A 24646-nucleotide genomic window follows, 5' to 3' on the forward strand; every position below is an offset into this window, starting at 1 on the left:
CCAGAACATATTCCTGACCAAGGTTGGCTTGCTGAAGCTGGGTGACTTTGGAATCTCCAAGATGCTGGAAACTAAAGAGCAGATGGCTGACACGGTAACACTTTCATGGTTCACTGAACTGGACAACTTTTTTCTTTTTTTTTTTTTGTTTGTTTGTTTTTGTTATTGCACTTTTGTTGATGTTGATGATGTTCAAGTTGATAGTGATGGTGGAGGTGATTGTGTGCTTGTGAGTGTGTGTGAGTGCGCGCATGCGCGCACGTGTGTGTGTGTGTGTGTGTGTGCGTGTGTGTTTGTGCATGCAATAGAAAATATCTGCAGTTGTAAGTTTGTGACGGTACAGAAGTATAAGGACGAAAACCAATCGCTTTGCCAATAGCTTTTTCCCCAAAGCAGTCAATGCCTTGTCTCTCGAACAAATCCAGTGTGATCAATAAAATTGTGCAAGCAGCAACCATCTACCTGAAGATCTAGTCATCAGCTCCATCCACATGTAATATGCAGCTGCTGTTCAAACGTGTGTGTGTGTGTGTGTGAGAGAGAGAGTTTGTGTGTGTGTGTGTGTGTGTGCGTGTGTGTGTGTGTGTGTGTGTGTGCAGTGCGTGCATGTGTGAGTATGCACAAGTTTTTATATTGATACGCACTTGTATGTATCCTAATTTCTACTGTATCTGTGTTTGTGTATGATTTTCGATTTATGTTTGTATCTTGTTATGTACTATCCCCCCCCCCCCCCCCCCCGACCCCCCGACCCCCACGCCCCAATATTCCTTGTGACCCCGGTACACTTAGGTAATAAAGATCTATTCTACTCTATTCTATTCTATTCTGTTCTATTCTATTCTAAATGTCTGAGCCAACACTGCAGAAACATGCATTCCTGTTCACGGGTACTTCATTGATTATACAGTGGAGTCTCTTTCACACAACTTCCAAGGGACAAGAGAAGTTTGTTTGTGTTAACCAATCATTGTTGTCTTTTTTATGTATTTATTTGATTTATTTTTTTATCTATTTATTTATTTTATTTTCATTATTATTATTATTATTATTTATTTTTTTTTTAATATATTTTTTTATAATTTTTTTTTTTTTCTCAAGGCCTGACAAAGCGCATTGGGTTACGCTGCTAGCAGGTCAGCCATCTGCTTGGCAGATGTGGTGTAGTGTATATGGATTTGTCTGAACGCAGTGACACCTCCTTGAGCTACTGAAACTGAAACTGAAACTAACCAATGTCTGTACGAGGAAAAGCAAAGCAACTGATAATGTAGGTTTGGAATGCAAGAATCTGCTGGTGTAATATTACATAAACGAGGTTATTGTATTATTTATGCTTGTGTTTGGTGGGCTTTTTTTTGGTACCTACTTTCTGTGACAAATGCTGTTGTAATGCTGTATTGAGATCAAATATATATATATATGGCAGTTAGGTGATCAGTTGTTCATTACCTCACAGAATGGAGAGAGTGAAGGGAGGAAAGTAATGAAGTATACTGTTGCTATTTTTAGTTACAGCAAGCTGTGATTGAAGTGAAGTGAATAGCATAATTGGTTTCATTTTCCTCCTAATTGATTTCTGTGTGTGTGTGTGTGTGTGTGTGTGTGTGTGTGTGTGTGTGTGTGTGTGTGTGTGTGTGTGTGTGTGTGTGTGCTGCATGCCGCATGCATGCGTGCATGCGTGTGTGTGTGTGTGTGTGTGACTGTGTATTTGTTATTCAGGTGGTGGGGACCCCATACTACATGTCACCAGAACTTGTGAAAGGAGAAAGGTACATTGGATTTTTTTAATGAATTATTGAAAAGTCTTATTCCAATCTGTACGACAGAATTTCTGTTTTGACATTAATGATTTCTTCACTGTCATTTAATGATTTGTAGTAGTTATAATTATAGTGAGTATTGAATATTTGTATTGATTTATTGTTTACCAGCTTTTAATTTCAGTGTTATCTCTTTGTGTACACAAAGTCCTTGAGACAAAATTGAAGAGAAGCTTATAAGCAGGAAATTGAAAGCGATACTGCAAGAAAAACCTACTAAATCTAGTTTTTCCAACCTGTAGTAAACCCCTTGATTACTGAACCCTTGAATATAAGATCAGTGTGACACACACACACAAAAAAGAAGTAATTTCTGCTCTTTTTTTTGTTTGTTTTGTTTTTATACATGGTATGACTGATTTTGCTGAAGAAATAATGCATTCTAAAGAGGAAAAAGTCTTGAGTAAAGAATGAACGCTGACATCCTACCCTGCAAGCTGAATCTTATCTCATGGAAGTGACTTTTTCTTCTTCTGCGTTCGTGGGCTGCAACTCCCACGTTCACTTGTATGCACACGTGTGGGCTTTTACGTATATGACCATTTTTACACCGCCATGTAGGCAGCCATACTCCACTTTCAGGGGTGTGCATGCTGGGTATGTTCTTGTTTCCATAACGCACTGAGCGCTGACATGGATTACAGGATCTTTAACGTGCGTATTTTATCTTCTGCTTGCATGTACACACGCGAAGAGGGTTCAGGCACTAGCAGGTCTGCACATATGTTGACCTGGGAGATCGTAAAAATCTCCACCCTTTATCCACCAGGCGCCGTCACCATGATTCGAACCCAGGACCAGTCCAACGCTTTAACAACTCGGCTATTGCGCCTGTCTCATGGAAGTGAGAAAATGCCACTTATCTAACCAGCATACCCCTCAGCACCAGTCAAGGGGTTAAACAGGAACAGTTTACATTCTGATGTACAGTTTTGGAAATAGGTATGTTTTCTAAGGGATTCACAGAGCTCAAAATTGAACCTGTCTTGAAGTGACTTGACTCACTTGACTTGTGCCTCTGGACCTCTTGTGGAGCATCGGGCTGTGACAGCACTCTTCCAGCGGACGGGGTTTTGGGGGCTGTCCTCTTCAGCTGGGCCCAGGTCCATCCGGCTGCCTTCATCTCATCCTCCACACTTCTTCTCCACGTCTGCTTTGGTCTGCCCACTCTCCTATTCCCTTGGGGGTTCCGTTCAAGTGCCTGTCTTGTGGGGTTGTGTGGAGGCTTTCCAGCCCCATTTCCTCCTCCTGATCTTGTCACTGATGGGCACCTGGTTGGTTCATCTCCAGAGGCAGGCATTTTATATGGTCCCTGGCCATCTGATGTTTAGAATATGGCATCTGTTGCTGAAGGCCTGTAGTTTGTTTGTGTTCGTCGACGGGCGCAATAGCCGAGTGGTTAAAGCGTTGGACTGTCAATCTGAGGGTCCCGGGTTCAAATCACGGTGACGGCGCCTGGTGGGTAAAGGGTGGAGATTTTTACGATCTCCCAGTACATCAACATATGTGCAGACCTGCTAGTGCCTGAACCCCCTTTGTGTGTATATGCAAGCAGAAGATCAAATACGCACGTTAAAGATCCTGTAATCCATGTCAGCGTTCCGTGGGTTATGGAAACAAGAACATACCCAGCATGCACACCCCCGAAAACGGAGTATGGCTGCCTACATGGTGGGGTAAAAAGGGTCATACATGTAAAAGCCCACTCATGTGCATATGAGTGAACGCAGAAGAAGAAGAAGTTTGTGTTCGTCTTGGTTGTTCACTATATTTCAGAGCTGTCACAAAGTGTTGACATGCAGCGGCCCATGAGTGTATCCTGTTGTGTTGCAGGTACAACTTTAAATCTGATGTCTGGGCCTTGGGGTGTGTTCTGTACGAGCTTCTCACTCTCACCCGTGTTTTTCAAGCATCAGTAAGATTTGTGTTTGACACTGTTTCATGGTTGTTGCTGTTATATTGTGTGTCCTTGCAAAGTTGTGTACAAATGTGTGTGTGCGCATGTGTGTGTGTGTGTGTGTGTGTGTGTGTGTGTGTGTGTCTGTGTCTCTGTGTGTGTGTGTGTGTGTACATGACAGACTGTCTCTGTGTGTGCATCCATGTAGAAAATGTTTTATTTCTATGGTTGTTGCTTTTGATTTGTTTATTTTGCTTACTTCTGTTACGGGACATGTTATTACACATTCTGGGCAGTAGTTTTGATTTCTTTAAACAATACTTGCATAATTTCTATCACAAACGTTTAAAATTGAGATTGTGATGAGATCTGTTTCCTCATTGAATTGGTGGTGGTAGTGGCAGTGATGTTCTTCCGACAACTCCCCCTCCCTTTTTTTTTTTTTTTTTTTTTTTTGACATACATTTTTTAGAAAACAGTTATTGTATTGCGTTATGACGGGCACAATAGCCGAATGGTTAATGCGCTGGACTTTCAATCTGAAGGTCCTGGGTTCGAATCTCGGTGATGGCGCCTGGTGGGTAAAGGGTGGAGATTTTTCCTATCTGCCAGGTCAATATATGTGCAGACCTGCTAGTGCCTGAACCCCCTTCGTGTGTATGCGCACGCAGAACTGAGATCAAATACGCACGTTAAAGATCCTGTAATCTATGTCAGCGTTCGGTGGGTTATGGAAACAAGAATATACCCAGCATGCACACCCCCAAAAACGGAGTATGGCTGCCTACATGGCGGGGTAAATAAATAAAAACGGTCATACACGTAATATGTTACATGTCTGTCTGAGTATGTATGCGTGTGCGTCTGAAATCTGATTGAATGACACAGGAAACGAATGATGAGCGCCCAGTGGCAGCCGTCAGTCGGCTCTACCCAGGTAGGCAGCCTGTGGTGCAAATGTCCCCGTGTATGTAAAGCGCTTAGAGCTTGATCTCTGACCGAGGATAGGCGCTATAGAAGTATCCACATTAATCAATCAATCAATATTTGAAAACACTTAAGTGCAGAGTAGATTTGTATTGTGTGATAAAATGTCAAGCCTAACATTTTCATACTGTATTTCTCGTTGTTCAGTCTGTGCTCTTCAGTGATACCTGTGTCTTGTTCCTTGGCAGAACGCCTTGAAACTGGCCTTTGAAATAGTTCAGTCTGAGCACGAGAGCATCGACTGTCAGTACAGCCAGGAGATGCACTTTCTAGTCAACAAGATGCTGCAAAAGGTACAGTACAATCAGGATTATATTGTTTTGTTTTCGTTTTAGGTTTTGTTTTGTTTTTACCATTTCATCCACCCATACGTAAAAGATACCTGTTTGTCTGTGTTTTTATTTCAAACAAACAGGTGTTAGAAGATAATTCATCAATTTTTTTATTATTATCTATTATTTATTCACCCTTTTTTTTTCTTTTTCTTTTTTCTCAAGGCCTGACTAAGTGCGTTGGGTTACGCTGCTGGTCAGGCATCTGCTTGGCAGATGTGGTGTAGCGTATATGGATTTGTCCGAACGCAGTGACGCCTGCTTGAGCCACTGAAACTGAAACTGAAAACTCATCCATTAAACACAGTCATAAAAACATTTTTTTGATATGTTAATGTACTTTATTGAACAGATACATACATATGTGTATTTCTACTTCAAACATCCAGTATTTTCTAAACATGCAGTTTTGCAGAGTGTTGAGCTGAAGTTTGCTATGTTGGAAGTCTTGATCATCATTGTTATAATAAGCAATATCTTTTCCTATTTTTAGGAACCAGATGTTCGTCCTTCAGTGGAAGATATTCTTCAAAGTCCCCTCTTTTCTGATGCCTCGTACGTGAGTTTTGATGTTTGTGTCAGTGTGTTTGGTTTTGATATGGGGAAAAATACTTTGATGGTTTGTGTGTTGATTAATTATCATTTCATTATTCAATTCCGTTTCTGGTGAATCTGTTGACGTAAACAGCAGATTCAGACGCTGTGTGTTTATTATTTGGTATTTCATGCTTGCCAAGTCTGGAATCTGACTGATTTACAAATTTCTCTAATTTGTATTTGTATCTGTATTTCTTTTTATCACAACAGATTTCTCTGTGTGAAATTCGGGCTGCTCTCCCCAGGGAGAGCGCGTCGCCATACTACAGCGCCACCCATTTTTTTGTATTTTTTCCTGCGTGCAATTTTAGTTGTTTTTCCTATCGAAGTGGATTTTTCTACAGAATTTTGCCAGGAACAACCCTTTTGTTGCTGTGGTTTCTTTTACGTGTGCTAAGTGCGTGCTGTACATGGGTCCTTGGTTTATCGTCTCATCCGAATGACTAGCGTACAGACCACCACTGAAGGTCTAGTGGAGGGGGAGAAAATATCGGCGGCTGAGCCGTGATTCGAACCAGCGCGCTCAGATTCTCTCGCTTACTAGGCGGACGCGTTACCTCTAGGCCATCACTCCACTTTTGATATGTTTGTTTACATTGGGGAGTACCACTGACCAGCTCTTTCTTCTTGGAACAGTGGGCATACAGATGCAGATCTTGATAAGTAACCTGATTCAGTGACCATGTCAATTTCATCCCTTGAGAATGATCTTCATTCTTTGACTTTCACTGGAAGTCAAGAGGTTTTCTCTTTGAATATGACCTGAAACTGAAAGTGTTCACCTCACCTTTGCAGAGAAATAATCAAACATACATATGTTAGAGGGTAATTCATCCACTAAACTCAGTCATCAAAGCATTTGTTTATTGAAATACTGTATCGAATAGATTCATTATGTGTTTCTACTATGACCATCCAAACCACCCAAGATTTTTCAAACATGCAGTTTTGCAGAGTGTAGAGGTGAACTTTGTTAAGTTGAAGTTTTGATCATCATTATTTTCCCCATGTTTTTTGTGTTGTTGTTGTTTTTTTTAACCAGATGTAAATTTGTGATTAAACTTGATTTGAATTTTATGTGGATTGAGCAAGACATGAGTGAGTTGATCTTTTGGAATTAACAGTCAGTTGTGTCATGAGAACAGAGAGGGGAGGCTACTGCTGTCTGACTGTCTTGACTAGAGTTTGAACATGGTGGAGAGTGTCTTGCCAAAGTTATATCCCCACTCTCTTGGCCAAGAGGGGTTTTTAACATTGTTACCTACTTCCGGGAGGTTATCGGCTGTAGTACTTTCGTTTTCTCTGCATAGGCAGATAGTAGTTTGCACAGGACAGGAATGTCAGACCCCTGCCAGAGTCTGCACTAGTTGGGTCACGGTAAGTATGTTATTTAAATGTAATTTTAGATAAGAAAATTTCCTTTTAATCCACCTTTTAACATTATTGTGTGTTCTATTTGATTGGTTTCAAGAACTGATTGGGTATTCAGACCTGAATTAATGGGTGCAATAGCCGAGCGGTTAAAGCGTTGGACCTTTAATCTGAGGGTCCCAGGTTCGAATCCTGGTAACGACGCCTGATGGGTAAAGGGTGGAGATCTCCCAGGTCAACGTATGTGCAGACCTGCTTGTGTGGCTGAACCCCCTACATGTGTCTACGCAAGCAGAAGATGAAATATGGATGTCAAAGATCCTAAAACCCATGTCAGCATTTGGTGGGTTATGGAAACAAGAACATACCCAGCATGCACACCCCCCCGAAAACAAAATATGGCTGCCTGCATGGTGGGGTTAAAACAGTCATACATGTAATAGCCCACTCATGTACATACGAGTGAACGTGGGAGTTGCAGCCCACGAAGGAAGGAAGAGGAAGAGAAGACCTGAAACGACTCTTCTTCTTCTTTCTTCTTCTTCTTTGTTCACCATGTAGGCAGCCATACTCCGCTTTCGGGGGTTGAAATGACTCTGTTATGGTGGGTCAACTGATTTGCAGAGAGCTGGAGAGAAAAGTGTGGGAGCTGAACTCCTCATCACGAAAACTGCGGCTGTCAACGTCCACAGCTTCTGTCATGCAGCCCGTCGTCACGTCCAAGATGTGTGAGGTCAGCGTTTTAGGCCTCTTTTGTGTCTTTTGTTTTTGTTGTTTGTTGTTTTTATCGGGTTTTTGTTTTGTTGTTTTTGTTTGTTTCTGTGGACTGCGCAACTAATATGCAGCAATATACATGTGTGTGTGTGTGTGTGTGTGTGTGTGTGTGTGTGTGTGTGTTTGCTTGAGTATACGTACGAGTGCGCATGTGTGTGTATATTTGTGGGTTAAACTATTTAAATGTTCAATATACATTTGTCTGTGTGTGTGTGAGTGTGAGTGTGTGTGTGCATGTGTGTGTATGTTTGTGTGTTTTAATCTAGTTAAATACTCAAGTGTATATATACTCATGATCTGAAAGAGCGGGCAGGAGTGCAGTTTGTTTTTTGTGTTTTGCAGACTCTTTCCACTGATCATTGGTTTGTTCTGTCTTGCAGCAAGGAAACAATTTCCATGTTTAGATGTCATCAGTATTTGTGTGTGTGGTGGAGTGGCATGAGCAGCCTCTAAAAATGGTCACAGAATTTGAAAATGTGGACATCTGTGTGTTAGTCTTCCATATATTTACAGTTGGCATATAGATAACAGTCAACGTCAAGTTAGTCCTTCTGTATGGAGCAGAGACATGGAGGACAACAAAGACCACCATCAGGAAAGTGCAGACCTTCATCAACAGCTGCCTGAGAAGGATTCTCCAGATACGCTGGCCCGACACTTATCAGCAACACAGACCTGTGGCAGCGTACCAACCAGCTGCCAGCCGAAGACGAGATTCGGCGCAGAAGATGGAGATGGATCGGGCACACCCTGAGGAAGCCAGACTACTAGTAACATCACCAGGCAGGCACTGAAATGGAATCCCCAGGGCAAACGGAAGAGAGGAAGGCCAAGAAACACCTGGCGACGTGACCTCGAGGTAGACACCCAAGAAGATGGGGCACACCTGGAGACAGTTAGAAAGGGCAGCCCAGGACAGAGGACTCTGGCGGACTGTTGTGACTCTGGGGGGAGTGATGGGCATAACTGAACCGATATAAATAACAGTACCTGAAAATGTAACATCAGTATGTTTATCAATATTCGCCATCTTTACTGTAAATTCAGCAGATTCCAGAAATGAAGCATGCATCTTTGTCAGTCTTCATGTTTACTGAAAGTATATGCCATCATTCACAGACTCTGAAAAATGTAACGACTGTGTATTGTCAGTCTTGACTTACGTTTATTGTAAACCTGCCGTCCTTCAGGTGTACCAGTGGGGAGGAGGCAAAATAACGCCACAGAAACTGGAGATGTTCACGAGAGAAAAAAGTCCAATCCAGGTTGGTGTCTTCCACACAGTTTGGCCCTTTAATGTGTATGCTACCCCTGAAAATGGAGTATGGCTGCCTACATGGCAGGGTAAAAACAGCCACCATGCATGTAAAAGCCCACTTGCGTACGTACTTGTGAACGTGGGAGTTGCAGCCCATGAACGAAGAAGAAGAAGAAGCTTTTGCCTTACTGTAGATTTCATTTCTGTAATAGTTGACACAATTGATGCTGTTGCTATGTTACAACTGGTCCAGGCTATTTATTATTAATGTCATCTTAAATCATCATGATTACTACAATCATTAATGTGTAAACATTGATTGATTGAATGATTGGACAAATCTTCCTTTTTTTTTCTTTTTTTGTTGTTGTTGTTGTTGATGTTGTTGTTGTTGTTGTTACAGATTTGTTTTGCCTTGTTTAGTCTGTTTTGTTTTGTTTTGTTTTATCTCTCTCTCTCTGTAGTGGAAGAGGCTACTGTTCGTTTTATATTGTTTGTTTCATACTATTCTCTGTATTGTATACATGTTTTTGGAAAAATTTTTTAAAAGTTTATAAAAATAAAATAAAAAAAATAAAAAAAGAAGAACGTGTAGGCATGTGTTGTATACGTAGATGAAAATTTGTTCTTGCGCATTGATGAAAATCTCTACATAGCTCTGCTTACTGCCATGTATATATTATTGTGGGCATTGATTAAAATCTCTACACAGCTCTGCTTACTGCCATGTATATATTATTGTGGGCATTGATGAAAATCTCTCCATAGCTCTGCTTACTGCCATGTATATATTATTGTGGGCATTGATGAAAATCTCTGCATAGCTCTGCTTACTGCCATGTATATATTATTGTGGGCATTGATGAAAATCTCTGCATCTCTCATTTCACTGTAATGACTTTCTTTTGTGCATACATTATGTGCATAGATGTTGTTTTGTTTTGTTTTTTCTTTGTTTTTTTCTTGTTGTTTTTTTTTGTTTTGTTTTTTATAGATGTTAATCTCCCTGTCTTTCTTTTCCATTTTTGACTCACTTGTGTAAACAAAGTGAGTCTATGTTTTAACCCGGTGTTCGGTTGTCTGTGTGTGTGTGTGTGTCCGTGTGTCTGTGTGTCCGTGGTAAACTTTAACATTGACATTTTCTCTGCAAATACTTTGTCAGTTGACACCAAATTTGGATTAAAAATAGGAAAAATTCAGTTCTTTCCAATCATCTTCTTTAAAACAATATTGCACCTCTGGGATGGGCGCAAAAAAAATTAAAAAAAGAAGCCTAATTATATGCAAACTGCATTTACTGTTATATTTATATTTTTTGTATTCTCTAAACTTGGCACTTTGACCTCTTATTCTGACACAACAACAAGAGGAGTCATTATTATCATTTTTTGTTCAAACAGGAACTTCTTTTGCTAAGCATGGAATTTTTATTTATTTTGCAAACGTTTTGGTGCAGATAGTAAAAAAGGGAAATTACTCTGTAATTAATGCTAGGGGACTTAATTTATCACAAGTGAGTCTTGAAGGCCTTGTCTCTCTTGTCTTTTTTGCTTTCTTTTCTTTTTTGTCTTTACCTACCATTGTTTCTTCTTTTTTTGTGTTGTCTTTTTATTTGAACAATTTTACTTTTTTTTATTTCATTTTATTATTTTGTGGGTTTTTTTTACTCATTCATTCACATGTTATGTGTAGATTTGTATTCCGCTATTAGAATAGTGTATTGTATTTTTCAGGTAGCAACCGGGCATTTTCATTTTGCAGCTATTACGTTTGAAAAGGAGCTGTATACATGGGCGGTGAGTATCACTGTTTCCTTTTTCTTGTATTTTGTAGGTGAAACAAGACAGTTGAAAAGAAGTCCTCGCACACAATCACAAATACAGCCTACAAACTCTGTCACCAAACACTCAACATTTTTACCCTGTCTTGCCTCCATCCTCCAAGAAGTACTACTAATTTTGCCCTGACTTCACATAGAGAAGAAGTCAGACAGTTAGCAACTTATTTATACAGAGCCTTCAAAATTTGGTCATTTAGCTGTACCCGATTATCAGTTCATGCAATGTTTTGTTCTGTTGTATCACATACTGTATGTCTTGTAATGTTTTCGAAATAAGTTAACACACCACCCCTTTCATAAGCGGTTAAGTGATGGCTTAGAGGTAACGCGTCCGCCTAGGAAGCGAGAGAATCTGAGCACGCTGGTTCGAATCACGGCTCAGCCACTGATATTTTCTCCCCCTCCGCTAGATCTTGAGTGGTGGTCTGGACGCTAGTCATTCGGATGACACGATAAACCAAGGTTCCATGTGCAGCATGCGCTTAGCGCAAGTAAAAGAACCCATGGCAACAAAAGGGTTGTTCCTGGCAAAATTCTGTAGAAAGATCCACTTCGATAGGAAAAACAAAGGAAAAAATACAAAAAAAATGGGTGGCACTGCAGTGTAGCGATGTGCTCTCCCTGGGGAGAGCAGCAGCCCGAATTTCACACAGAGAAGTCTGTTGTGATAAAAAGAAGTCCAAATACAAATAAGTCCTTTTTTTTTTAAAAATAAACCAACCGAATCCGAACCCTCCGTCCTCATGCCATCTCCCCGGTGATTGCTGCCCCCAGAACCCCCAAGGCACGGCCACCATCTGTGGACAGCTCGGCCACGGGTTCAGGGCGTCCTACAAAGCCCCCAAGAGGGTGGACAGTCTGCTGGGCAACCCCATCCAGCAGGTCTCCTGTGGGGAGGACTTCACTCTGTGTGTGTCAGGTCAGTGTGTGTGTGTGTGTGTGTGTGTGTGAGCCGGTGGGGTGGTGTTGTTTGATGGCGATGGAAGGACTGTTGTTTTCTCTGTTGTGTTTGCACAGTTTTTCGTTCTTTTTTTATATATATATTTTTTTACATGTTATTTTCTTTTATTTTGCTTTGGGTGGAATAGCTGTGAATGGACGGATATACGGATGTGTGTATTTTGATCGTGTGTTGATTTGTTGTTCATTATTTCAGTAAGCTTCCATGGCTTATTGAGGCAAAAAAAAAACACACAAAAAACAAAAAATAGCAGAGAATAATATTGTTTTTCCTCCAAATTTAGGGTAGACGCATCCGGAAATACTGTAGAACTTAGTTCTCTGTTCTTTCGGTTTATGAATAATTTTTATGTAGGAACGTGAAAACCGTTTAATGAGACGAATTTGACGTCAGAGCAATGCCCAGGCGCAGGGCTTAATGAGTTAAGAATTGATCGGCATTCAGCCCTGAAATGGCCCGTTAGCGTTCAGCTGGGCTATGAACAACATAATTTGATTTGATTTGACAGATCAGTGGACTAACTGACTGATCATTTTGTTTTCAGACGAAGGTGTTCTGTACGGCTTTGGGTCCAACTACTATGGGTGTGTGGGTGCAGGGGAGGAGGAGGAGGTTGATTTGACACATCAGTGGACTAACTGACTGATCATTTTGTTTTCAGACGAAGGTGTTTCGTACGGCTTTGGGTCCAACTACTATGGGTGTGTGGGTGCAGGGGAGGAGGAGGAGGTTGATTTGACAACGTCAGTGGACTAAACTGACCGTTTTTGTTTTCAGACGAAGGTGTTCTGTACGGCTTTGGGTCCAACTACTACGGGTGTGTGGGTGCGGGGGAGGAGGAGGAGGTGCTGATACCCCGGGTGGTGGACTTCTTTCTGGACCACCCTGTGGAGCAGGTGTCGTGCGGGGACGCCCATGTGGTCGTGCTGACCCGCTACGGTGACGTGTACACCTGGGGGTCTGGAGAGTTCGGTAAGTCTCTGTGATGAGACAGGAATCAGAGGTCCTTCTTCTGTTCTTCTTCGTCTGTGGGCTGCAACTCCCACATTCACTCGTATGTACACGAGTGGGCTTTTACATGTTTGACCGTTTTTACCCTGCCATGTAGGCAGCCATACTCCATTTTCAGGGGGTGTGAATGCTGAGTATGTTCTTGTTTCCGTAACCCACCAAACGCCGGATATTGATTATAGGATCTTTAACATGTGTCTTTGATCTACTGCTTGTGTATTCACACGTAGAGGGTTTCAGGAACAAGCAGGTCTGCACTTATTTTGACCTGGGCGATTGGAAAAATCTCTACCCTTTACCCACCAGGCACCGTTACCAAGATTCGAACCTGGGACCCTCAGATTGAAAGTCCGATGCTTTAACCACTCGGCTGTTGCGCCTGTCTGATCATAGGTCCCATATGCAGCTTGTACTTAGCGCACATAGAAGAACCAACAAAAGGGTTGACCCTGGTAGGTCTGGGAAACCAAGATGGCACAGAGGACACTGTTTCTGTTAACACAAGGGAGGTAACTTACCAAGGGAGGCTATTAGATGCAGCTTTTTTTTTTATAATTTCTGCGCATAGTGGTCTAGTAGTTTGCACAAGACAGGAATCAGACCCCTACCAGAGTCTGCACCAGTGGGTCATAGTATAGTGTGTTAGATTAACTCACTCAGTACGGCCAGTCCTCTCTTCTCCTCTACACAGACCCCTCGGATGTCCTGTGGGTGTCTGAATGACCCAACCTTTAGCTTCTGTCGTCAGAATTGTGGTATTCTTTGTCAACATTCACGTCTTCAGTATAAGAGCCTTCCGCTTGCAATATTTTGATGATGGTAATTGGGGTGAAACGCTGTTAACGTCGTCTCTTTCACCGTTCGTATAGAAAGAGTTAAATGTAATTTCAGGAAGAAAAAATTCCTTTTAAAGAATGGGCATTGATTGTAAAATAGATTCACTTGCATCTATCTCTGATTGTCAAAGTTACCAAAGTATTTTTTTTTAGTGCATGAAGAAAGCCCCCTTTCAGGTGCATTCCACAAGGTACAGTTAGCTAATCACAAATCAATATTTTTCATGTGGATTCAGTGATTGAGGGTCTGTCTGGTTTGCATCAGAACACTTTTCCTTTGGTTTTCTTTTCCAGGAAAACTGGGTCTGGATTCAGAGGATGATTTTGACACCCCACAGAAGGTAAGGAAACCTGGTCAGGTGATATGGATCTTTATCATGGGGAAACAATGGATACCCTGATCCCTGCAGTTCATATCAGCTCAAAGTTATAAGTGGATTGAAAAAAAAAAGAAAAGAAATTAATATAGGTAACTTTCAGTCTCATTTTATCAAAGAGGTAACAGTTTATTCTAAGGCTTTTTGGTCATTTCTGTTCTGTTCTTAAAAAAAAAAAAAATCTGCAACTTTGATTTCCCTGTAAGTCTGCCATTGTATTTTGATCAATAAGTCTTTCTTCTTCTTCTTCTTCTTCGTTCATGGGCTGCAACTCCCACATTCACTTGTATGTACACGAGTAGGCTTTTTACGTGCATGACCGTGTTTACCCAGCCATATAGGCAGCCATACTCGTTTTGGGGGGCGGGCATGCTCAGTATGTTCTTGTTTCCATAACCCACCGAACTCTGACATGGATTACATGATCTTTAACGTGTGTATTTGATCTTCTGCCTGTGTATACACACAAAGGGGGTTCAGGCACAAGCAGGTCTGCTCATATGTTGACCTGGGAGATTGGAAAAATCTCCACCCGTTTTCGTTTTTGTTTATTTATTTATAGTCTGTTCATCTAAGATGATGACATTAGACTGAAAATAAATCTCCACCCTTTTACCCACCAGGCACTGTTACCGAGATTTGAACCCGGGACCCTCAGATTGAAAGCCCAACGCTTTAACCACTTGGCTATTGTGCCCATCAATCACTAAGTCAATCTGAGCAGCACAGTGTAATGATGTTCTTTGCATTTTCTGCTCATCCCAAAACAAAGTAATAGTGATGGATGTGCATGCATACGTGCCTACATCCATGTGTTTATGTGTGTGTGTGCATGTTACTTATATATACAATTTATTCCCTTGATGTTTTTATTAATGTATTGTTGTACAATACCTTATGGTCTTAACGTGTGTGTGTGTGTGTGTGCGCGCGCGCATGTCATTCTTAGTAATATATACCCTTTTTTTGTTGGATGTTTTCATTTGTAAATATTGTTGTGCAATACCCTATTGTCTTAACATGAGTATGTGTGTGTGCGGAAGGGGGGTTAGTCTATCGCCAGCTATTGGGAATTCTTATTTGACTAGTTTTAATCTCTTCTTATGTTGCACATGATGATTTTATGCTGGTGTTTACAACGAGCCTGTGATTGCACAACTTAATTTCCATGTGGATTAATAAAGTGTTTTTTCTTCTGCGTTCACTCATATGCACACGAGAGGGCTTTTACGTGTATGACCGTTTTTACCCCGCCATGTAGGCAGCCACACTCCGTTTTCGGGGGGGTGCATGCTGGGTATGTTCTTGTTTCCATAACCCACCGAACGCTGACATGGATTACAGGATCTTTAACGTGCATATTTGGTCTTCTGCTTGCATATACACACGAAGGGGGTTCAGGCACTAGCAGGTCTGCACATATGTTGACCTGGGAGATCGTAAAAATCTCCACCCTTTACCCACCAGGCGCCCTCACCGTGATTCGAACCCGGGACCCTCAGACTGACAGTCCAACGCTTTAACCACTCGGCTATTGCGCCCGTCAAAAAGTGTTTTTGATTGATTGAGTGATTGGATAAGATGCACAAAAAAAACACACAAAAAAAACAAAAAAACAAAAAATGAATGTGAATGGGTGACATACATAGAAATTAAATGAAAAATAGACAAAAAAAAACAGTTGTTGGAGAAAACCAGAAGGATGAAGATGCTAAAGAGGAGAAGAAAACGCTACTGGATGAAGAGAGAAAAGAAAATGTGTATGTAGCTTGTTGTAAAGTGATTTGTGTTGTCAGATACTGCAAAGTGATTTCTCAATGTAAAAAAAACAAGAGAGGCAAGGCCTTCAAGACTCACTTGTGATACACTTTTAAAAAAAAATCCAAGCTTTTTATGTATTGAGTATAATATCAAAATGTAATGTTTAAGATGAGAAAGATCAGTTTAAAGGAAATTAAGTCCCCTAGCATTAATTACAGAGTAATTTCCCTTTTTTTACTATCTGCACCAAAACGTTTGCAAAATAAATAAAACTTCCATGCTTAGCAAAAGAGGTTCCTGTTTGAACAAAAAATGATAATCACGACTGCTCTTGTTGTTGGGTCAGAATGTCAGATCAAAGTGCCAAGTTTAGAGAATACAAAAAATATAAATATAACAGTAAATGCAGTTTGCATATAATTAGGCTTCATTTTTTAATTTTTTGTGCCCATCCCAGAGGTGCAATATTGTTTTAAAGAAGATGACTGGAAAGAACTGAATTTTTCCTATTTTTATGACTAATTTGGTGTCAACTGACAAAGTATTTGCAGAGAAAATGTCAATGTTAAAGTTTACCACGGACACACAGACACACACACACACACACACACACACACACACACACAGACAACCGAACACCGGGTTAAAACATAGACTCACTTTGTTTACACAAATGAGTCAAAAAACAAAAACAAAAAAAGAAAATTTGTTGAGTCATATGATGTGTGCAACATCTGTGAGGTTAGACATGAGGGTCCTGGGTTCGAACCCCAGTCACTAACTGCTGGTGGGTTAAGGAAAGAGGTTTTTTTCTGATCTCTCAGGTCAACTGATATACAGACCTGCTTGTGCCTTTGTGCTTTCATGCATGCAGAAGATCAAATACACGTGTTCAAGATCTTGTAATCCATGTCAGCGTTTGGTGGGTTATTGAAACGGTCAAGCATGTAAAATGTTACATGTCTGTATGAGTGTGTATATGTGCATGACTGGAACATAATAATAATAATAATAATAATGGTATTTATATAGCGCTGAATCTTGTGCAGAGACAAATCAAAGCATTTTCGCACCAGTCATTCACACGTATGCATAACTCTAAAACTGTAGAAACTAAAGACAAGGAAGGGCAGGCAAAGGAGGCTGTTTTGGGAAGAGGTAGGTTTTAAGGCCAGACTTGAAAGAGCTGAGTGTGGAGACTTGATGGAGCGAAAGAGGAAGTTCATTCCAATCACAAGGTCCAGAGACAGAGAAAGAACGGCGGCCAACAGTCGAGTATTGGAATCTGGGTATGCGTAAACAGAGTGGATCCGAAGCTGATCGTGGTGAGCGAGGTGGAGTGTAGAGGTGAAGGCAGCCACAGAGATAGGAAGGGGCAGTTTTGTGAATACATCTATAACACAGAGTGCTGATCTTGTTCTTTATTCAGTGTGAGACATGATTAAATGACACAGGAAACGAATGATGAGCGCCCAGTGGCAGCTGTCACTCAGCTCTACCCAGTTAGGCAGCCCGTTGTGCAAATGACTCTGTGTGTAAAGCGCTTAGAGCTTGGTCTCCGACGTATAGATATAAGTATCCATGTGAAAAATGTGACTGCCCCATCAGGTGGATCTGCCAGGCAAACACCTGGTGAAGGAGGTGGTGGCGGGATCAGACGGAACGTTTCTGGTGTGCGACAGCGGCCGACTGCTGGCCTGTGGGAGTAACGAATTCAACAAACTGGGCTTCAACTCGGAAACGTCGGGGCTACGCAAACGTAAGGAAAAGGTTGGTGCACACGTTGCTTTTATGAGTGAGGGGAAAAATTTTTTTTTTTTTTTTTTTTTTTTTTTTTCTACCCCTTCTTCTGACCAGTTTGATCGGCATTGACTCCACATCAGTCGTCCTGAATCTGCCATACACAGCCACACCTCTTTTGTGAGTGAGGGATTTTTTTTTTTTTGAATAAATCTATGACTTTTCTTATTGTTGTCGCTGCCACCTTCTCTCTTTTTTTTCCTTTTTAGTTTTTCTGCCCCACCTTCTATTCCATTTCAGTGGCATCGTCTCCACACCAGTCATCCTGAATCATGCATACACAGCCACACCTCTGGTTGTTACGTCGCAGTGCCAGTGCCAGTGCCAGCAGTCCACAGAGACCAATCAGTGTTAGGCTGTATTACGGCCACACACCAGAGGAGATCCTGCAATGCCTCTGAGTCACTTTGGTGTTACAGTTTGAGTTTCTCAAGGAGGCGTCACTATGTTCTGGCAATTCCAAGTTTCAAGTTTTAATTATCCTTTCACTCCTATTGGATGATGGAGGATTACTGCAAAATAAACTTTTCATGTTTGTTTTATCGAAATTTCACAAGTGGTTTGGTAGAGAAAAATATATAAGTCAAATGCCTGATAATTACGTTATCAGCTTCTTCAGATTTCGAAGTAGTAATCATAAGCTGGAAATAGAAACAGGGAGACACAAAGGCATACCACGAGAGTTATGGCTTTGTATGGTTTGTAACATGTCTGTGATTGGTGATGAGTTTCATTTTATAATGGAATGTCCCAATTATGATCAGTTACGAAATAGATATGATCCTAAAAAATATTTGTCTCCAAAATTGGTTTTTAATTTTTGTAATGTGCTCAAAAGGAGGCTGTAAGTAAGATGATTAGATTTGCAAATGTTGCCTAGTTATACTTTTGGAGTTAAAAGACATTTGTGTTTTCTCAACTTTTATGTGACATTGTTGTGTATTTCTAGTCATTCAGATGAGACAATAAACCGAGGTCCCGTGTGCAGCATGCACTTAGTGCACGTAAAAGAACCTACGGCAACCAAAGTATTGTTCCTGGCAAAATTCTGTAGAAAAATCCCACTTCGATAGGAAATAGGAAAAGCAAATAAAACCGCACGCAGGAAAAAAAAAAAAAAGTGTAGCGACAGAGAAATCTGTCGTGATAAAAAGAAATACAAATACAAATACAAATATTTGGAAATGTTTGTTCTGGGCAATTCCATGTGCGCTACACACTGGGCAGAAGCCTGACCAGCAGCACAACCCAGCGTGCCCAGTCTGGTCTTGAGTGCTTGCCTGTTTTTTGTTGCCAAAAAAACCAAAAACAACTAACAAGAGAGGCAAGGCCTTCAAGACTCGTGATAAATTAAGTCCCCTAGCATTAATTACAGAGTAATTTCCCTTTTTTTTACTATCTGCACCAAAACGTTTACAAAATAAATAAAAATTCCGTGCTTAGCAAAAGAAGTTCTTGTTTGAACAAAAAATGATAATAATGACTCCTCTTGTTGTTGTGTCAGAATATCAGATCAAAGTGCCAAGTTTAGAGAATACAAAAAATATAAATATAACAGTAAATGCAGTTTGCATATAATTAGGCTTCTTTTTTTTTTTTTTTTGTGCCCATCCCAGAGGTGCAATATTGTTTTAAACAAGATGACTGGAAAGAACTGAAATTTTCCTATTTTTATGCCAAATTTGGTGTCAACTGACAAAGTATTTGCAGAGAAAATGTCAATGTTAAAGTTTACCACGGACACAGACACACGGACACACACACACACACACACAGACAACCGAACACCGGGTTAAAACACAGACTCACTTTGTTTACACAAGTGAGTCAAAAACCAGATTTAATTACACATACTTAACTGTGACCCAACTAGTGCAGACTCCGGCAGGGGTCTGACATTCCTGTCCTGTGCAAACTACTATCTGCCTATGCGGAGAAAACGAAAGTAGCTACTGCCGATAACCTCCCGGAAGTAGGTAACCTCCCCTTTGCCCCCCTGACTAGCGCCCTCTTTTTCCGGCAGCCATCATGACTCCTGTTCCTGTGCCAGATTATGCATTGTCTCTAATGGGTTTGAACTCATGACTCTTCCCAGTCATCAGTCTGCAACGCCAACCGTGATGGCTGATCTTGAGCTTTATTTATCAAATTATCTATCTATCACCCCCGAAAACGGAGTATGGCTGCCTACATGGCAGGGTAAAAACGGTCATACACGTAAAGGCCCACTCGTGTGCATACGAGTGAACGTGGGAGTTGCAGCCCACGAACGCAGAAGAAGAAGAAGAAGATCTATCTATCCATTCGCCAGTTTGTTTTCCTTTTTCGTTTATGTCCCGTTTCATATTTGGGGGGGGGGGGGGTGGGGAAGTTTTATTTATTTTTCATTGATGTATAAACTGGTGTATCTGTGTGTGTGTGTTTTTTTGGGTTGTTTTTTTTTCATAATGCAAGGACTGTATTTGAGACTACGCTGCTTGTGTGTCTGCAGACCTACGACATTCCCTGCAAAAGTCGCTTCACCGCAGTGAAGCCTCTGAATCAGCTTGTTTGCTTTCCTTTTTCGTTCATGTCCTGTTTCATATTTAGGGGGTGGGGGGGGCGGGGGGGGGGGGGGAAGTTTTATTTATTTTTCATTGATGTATAAATTGGTGTATCTGTGTGTGGGGTTTTTTGGGGGTTTTTTTTTGGTTGTTTTTTTTTTTCATAATGCAAGAACTGTATTTGAGACTACGCTGCTTGTGTGTCTGCAGACCTACGACATTCCCTGCAAAAGTCGCTTCACCACAGTGAAGCCTCTGAGTCAGCACTGCATCGTCAAGGTGGCCACTGGAAAGACTCACTCCGCTGCCGTGGATGGTGAGTGGTGAGTTAGTGAGCAGCCCTGTGACTGTGTGCATCCTGGTTCAGACATGCTGGTGGTGACGATGATGAGGATTTGAAGAAACAACAACAACAACAACAACAACAACAACATCCCTTTGAATATGCTGTTGTGTTGTGGTGTGTTGTGTTGTGTTGTGCTGTGGTGTGTTGTGTTGTGCTGTGCTGTGCTGTGCTGTGCTGTGCTGTGCTGTGCTGTGCTGTGTTGTGCTTTGCTCTCAGGTTCAGTGTGGCATTGTGTGGAGTGGCCCGAGTTATGTGATATGACATGGGATGTGTGATGTGATATGATAGGTAGTTTATTTTTTAAAAGATCATTATTATTATTATCATGGTTTTTGTTGTTGTTGTTGTTTTTTGTTTATTCAATGTCACTACAGAGCACAACACGACACAACACGACACAAAACACACACACACACACACACACACACACACACACACACACACACACACACACACACACACACATATACATAAATACACACACACACACACACACACACACACACACACACACACACACACACACATACACACACACACTTTCACATACACATGCTCTCACATACCCACACACCTCACATTATGAATATTGATACACAATTCATACAATTATACAGTATTTCTACAAATCACTTTCATAACTGTACGACCATACATGTGCCTGTTATTACTAACCTGCCACAGGCTATGGCCAACTTCAAACGCACACACACACACACACACACACACATAAACAAACACACACACACACACACACACACACACACACACACACACACACACACACACACACACACACATGAACACACACATTCTCAAACATCAGTGCGCTCCATCCATGCACTCTCACATCATCCACACACACACACACACACACACACACACACACACACACACACACACACACACACACACACACACACACACACACACACACACACACACACACACACACACACACACACACACACATAAACATACACATTCTCAAACATCAGTGCGCTACATCCATGCACTCTCACATTATCCGCACGCGCGCACACACACACACACACACACACACACACATAAACACACACACACACACACACACACACACACACACACACTCATAAACACACACACACACGCACACACACACATATTTCAGACAGTTAAACAGTGAAACAACATCACTATATTAACAGATAATCTTGATCATTATTCATGTGCCTGGGTGACAACAGTCAAACAGTAATACTTAAATCACTATATCAATAAATAATCGGACTGATTATTTCACGTGCCTGTTATTTCTGACACGCCCCACAGGCTACGGCCACCTCTTCACCTTCGGCTCCAACCGCTTTGGTCAGTTGGGACTGGGTGACTTCCGCCGTCACGTCAGTGTCAGTCGTGTCTGTGGAGTTCTGGTTGGTCAGCATGTGGACAAGGTGGCTTGTGGCGACGGGTTCACCGTCATAACCACTTCAGGTGAGGCGTTCATGCTTTCTTCTTCTTCTTCTTCGGTCCATGGGCTGCAACTCGCACGTTCACTCGTATTTACACGAGTGGGCTTTTACGTGTATGACTGTTTTCACTCCCGCCGTGTAGGCAGCCATACTCCGTTTTTGGGTGTGTGCATGGTTGGTATGTTCTTGTTTCCATAACCCACCTAAGGCTGACATGAATTGCAGGGGGTTCAGGCACAAGCAGGTCTGCACATATGTTGATCCTGGGAAATTGGAAAAATTTCCACCCTTTACCCACCAGGTGCAGTTACCAAGATTCGAACCCAGGACCCTCAGATTGAAAGTCCAACGCTTTAACCACTTGGCTATTGCGCTTGTCGTTTAAGCTTTCAAAGAAAAAAAGTCATTTGTTGTTTTTTTCTTTAGGTTGTTTTTTGGGTTGTTTTTTTTAATATACTTTTTTTTCTCTTATCTTTGAACACCAAAGTCAACAATTTTGAGTTGTGAAGAGTCCCCGAATTAGAGTAATAGCCTGATCTCCCTGTTGAGCCACATATTTGTGCGACCTGTTTGAAGACATAATTGGACACAAAACAGAATCGCCAAAGAATTGATAGACAGATAGAAAATGCGAAAAAACTTAGCCGTATGAAGTGCACAGGAACAGATGTCGAGATGGCTGCCGGAAAAAAGAGAGCACTAGCCAGGGGGACAAAAGGGAGGTTACCTACTTCCGGGAGGTTATCGGCTCTAGTTGCTTTCGTTTTCTCCGCATAGGCGGATAGTAGTTTGCACAGGACAGGAATGTCAGACCCCTGCCGGAGTCTGCACTAGCTGGGTCATGGTAAGTATGTTATTGAATTTTAGATAGAAAATTTCCTTTAATCACCAATGACCTACTGTATATCCATGTGATAAGACTTGTGTGAAGATCTGCATTGTAATGTTCTGTTCCCATGCAGTGAAGGTTGGAACTTCAGCTGAGGCCTTTATGCTTTCATAGAAAAAAAATCATCTGTTTTTGGTGTTTTTGCTTTAGTTTTGTTTTCTTTAAAAATAAAAATAAAAAGTGTTGTGTTTATCTTTTTAATTTTTTTTCTTTTCTCTTTGAACACCAAAGTCAAAATTTTTAGGTGTGGAGAGTCCCCAAATCATAATAATTAATGTTGATTAATCACCAATGACTCACTGCACCACTGTATATCCATGTGATAAGACTTGTTTGGAGGTCTACATTTCTGATGTTATTTTGCCATGCAGTGAAGGTCAAAGCCTCAAGAGGTTGGACTGGTCACAAATACATTGCTCTTAGGTCAAGGTCAAACTGAGCTTAACAGTTTCTTGTCTGCCAATCATGACAGGTATTAATTATCATAATTGTGCTTGCTGTCTCACTTGTCTCTCTCTCTCATAGCTTCAGTAGTTCTGAATCAGTCTTGTGAGTCAGCCTGCTTCTACATTGTCCATGCTGTCTGATGTATAATCTTATCTAGCACATGCTCGCCAGTGAAGATGTGTATAAATGCTGGTTTTATGCGTAATTGGAAAGAATATGGTTTATGCATACAAACTTGGATAGAATGGACGTCTGGCCAAATGTTAACGCTTGTTGTATATTGTACATAATTCACATATGTTGCAGAAAACATGGTTTCTGCCTTGTGGACTTGGGAGTGAATGAACATATGGCTGGTGATAAATGCTTGTTGTATGTAACACAAAATTCACGCGTTTTTCAGAAAACATGGTTTACGCCTGCGGACTGGCGGAGAACGGACGCCTGGGGGCGGACTTCAGTGACTCGGGCGGGGGTCAGGGGAGTCAGTGCACGGCCAGTCCTCGCCCCATCTTCGGTTCCATGCACATCGTGCCCTGTCTGTCGTCACGGCACTGGAACACGCTCATCATAGCTGGTGAGTGGGCTGCGTTGCGTCATGTGCTGCTGGTGATGATGTTGATTGAGGCACGCCATTATCACCTGATTTGGTCATTGTGATGTACAAAAAAACAACAACAAAAAAACAAAAACAAAAAAACACCTGACTTAACAAACAGAAAAACTGACAAAAAATAAAATAGGTCAGTAAAAAATATTTTACTTGCAGCATTACTCATGACTGTTATTGTCAATTTTTTTTTTTGGGGGGGGTTGGGGGGTTGGCCTGAAGATCTCTTTATATTCTCTCTTCCTATGGCAAAGTGTAATTGCTCTTCTTTACACCTGGAAGTAAGATTTCATCTTGTCTTACCTGATGTGAATGTTGCCTGATAGATCAGTGTATTAGGTGGAATCAGATATCTTAGTTTTGGACTGGCTGTCTTGGGGGAGTGAGCAGCTCCATGGACAGAGAGTGAAAGGAGACACAGTAACCATGTTCATCCTGTGTTACAGAGAAGGTGCTCAACTCCAAAACACTCAAGACTCAAGACTCCAGGGTGTCGCTCTCTTCTCCCAAAGGTGAGGGTGGAATAAACAGTGCTTTAATGCAACTTTATTTTCCTTGCATCTTTAGAAGTTCCAGACTCCAGGGTGTCGCTCTCTTCTCCCAAAGGTGAGGGTGGAATAAACAGTGCTTTAATGCAACTTTTTATTTTCCTTGCACCTTTAGAAGTTACAGACTCCAGGGTGTCGCTCTCTTCTCCCAAAGGTGAGGATGGAATAAACAGTGCTTTAATGCAGA

The 24646-nt window shown here is 41.4% G+C and overlaps 1 protein-coding gene across 1 annotated transcript in view; it reads left to right on the plus strand.

The window, feature by feature from the left end:
* The window catches only part of LOC143297278 (serine/threonine-protein kinase Nek9-like), a 36112-nt gene that overhangs the window by 2694 nt on the left and 8772 nt on the right, over positions 1–24646 (plus strand). The window contains exons 5-20 of the mRNA XM_076609545.1: positions 1–94; positions 1723–1772; positions 3657–3738; positions 4896–5000; positions 5533–5594; positions 7632–7740; positions 8972–9046; positions 10773–10835; positions 11654–11798; positions 12618–12812; positions 13982–14028; positions 17434–17595; positions 20379–20484; positions 21826–21987; positions 23705–23878; positions 24358–24423. The exon at positions 1–94 is cut by the window's left edge and continues 12 nt beyond it. Of these exons, the coding sequence (XP_076465660.1) occupies positions 1–94; positions 1723–1772; positions 3657–3738; positions 4896–5000; positions 5533–5594; positions 7632–7740; positions 8972–9046; positions 10773–10835; positions 11654–11798; positions 12618–12812; positions 13982–14028; positions 17434–17595; positions 20379–20484; positions 21826–21987; positions 23705–23878; positions 24358–24423 (1697 nt within the window). The remainder of the gene's footprint in view (positions 95–1722; positions 1773–3656; positions 3739–4895; positions 5001–5532; positions 5595–7631; positions 7741–8971; positions 9047–10772; positions 10836–11653; positions 11799–12617; positions 12813–13981; positions 14029–17433; positions 17596–20378; positions 20485–21825; positions 21988–23704; positions 23879–24357; positions 24424–24646) is intronic.

The sequence above is a fragment of the Babylonia areolata genome, chromosome 22 (genome assembly GCF_041734735.1).
Source record: "Babylonia areolata isolate BAREFJ2019XMU chromosome 22, ASM4173473v1, whole genome shotgun sequence".
Lineage (NCBI taxonomy): Eukaryota > Metazoa > Mollusca > Gastropoda > Neogastropoda > Buccinidae > Babylonia > Babylonia areolata.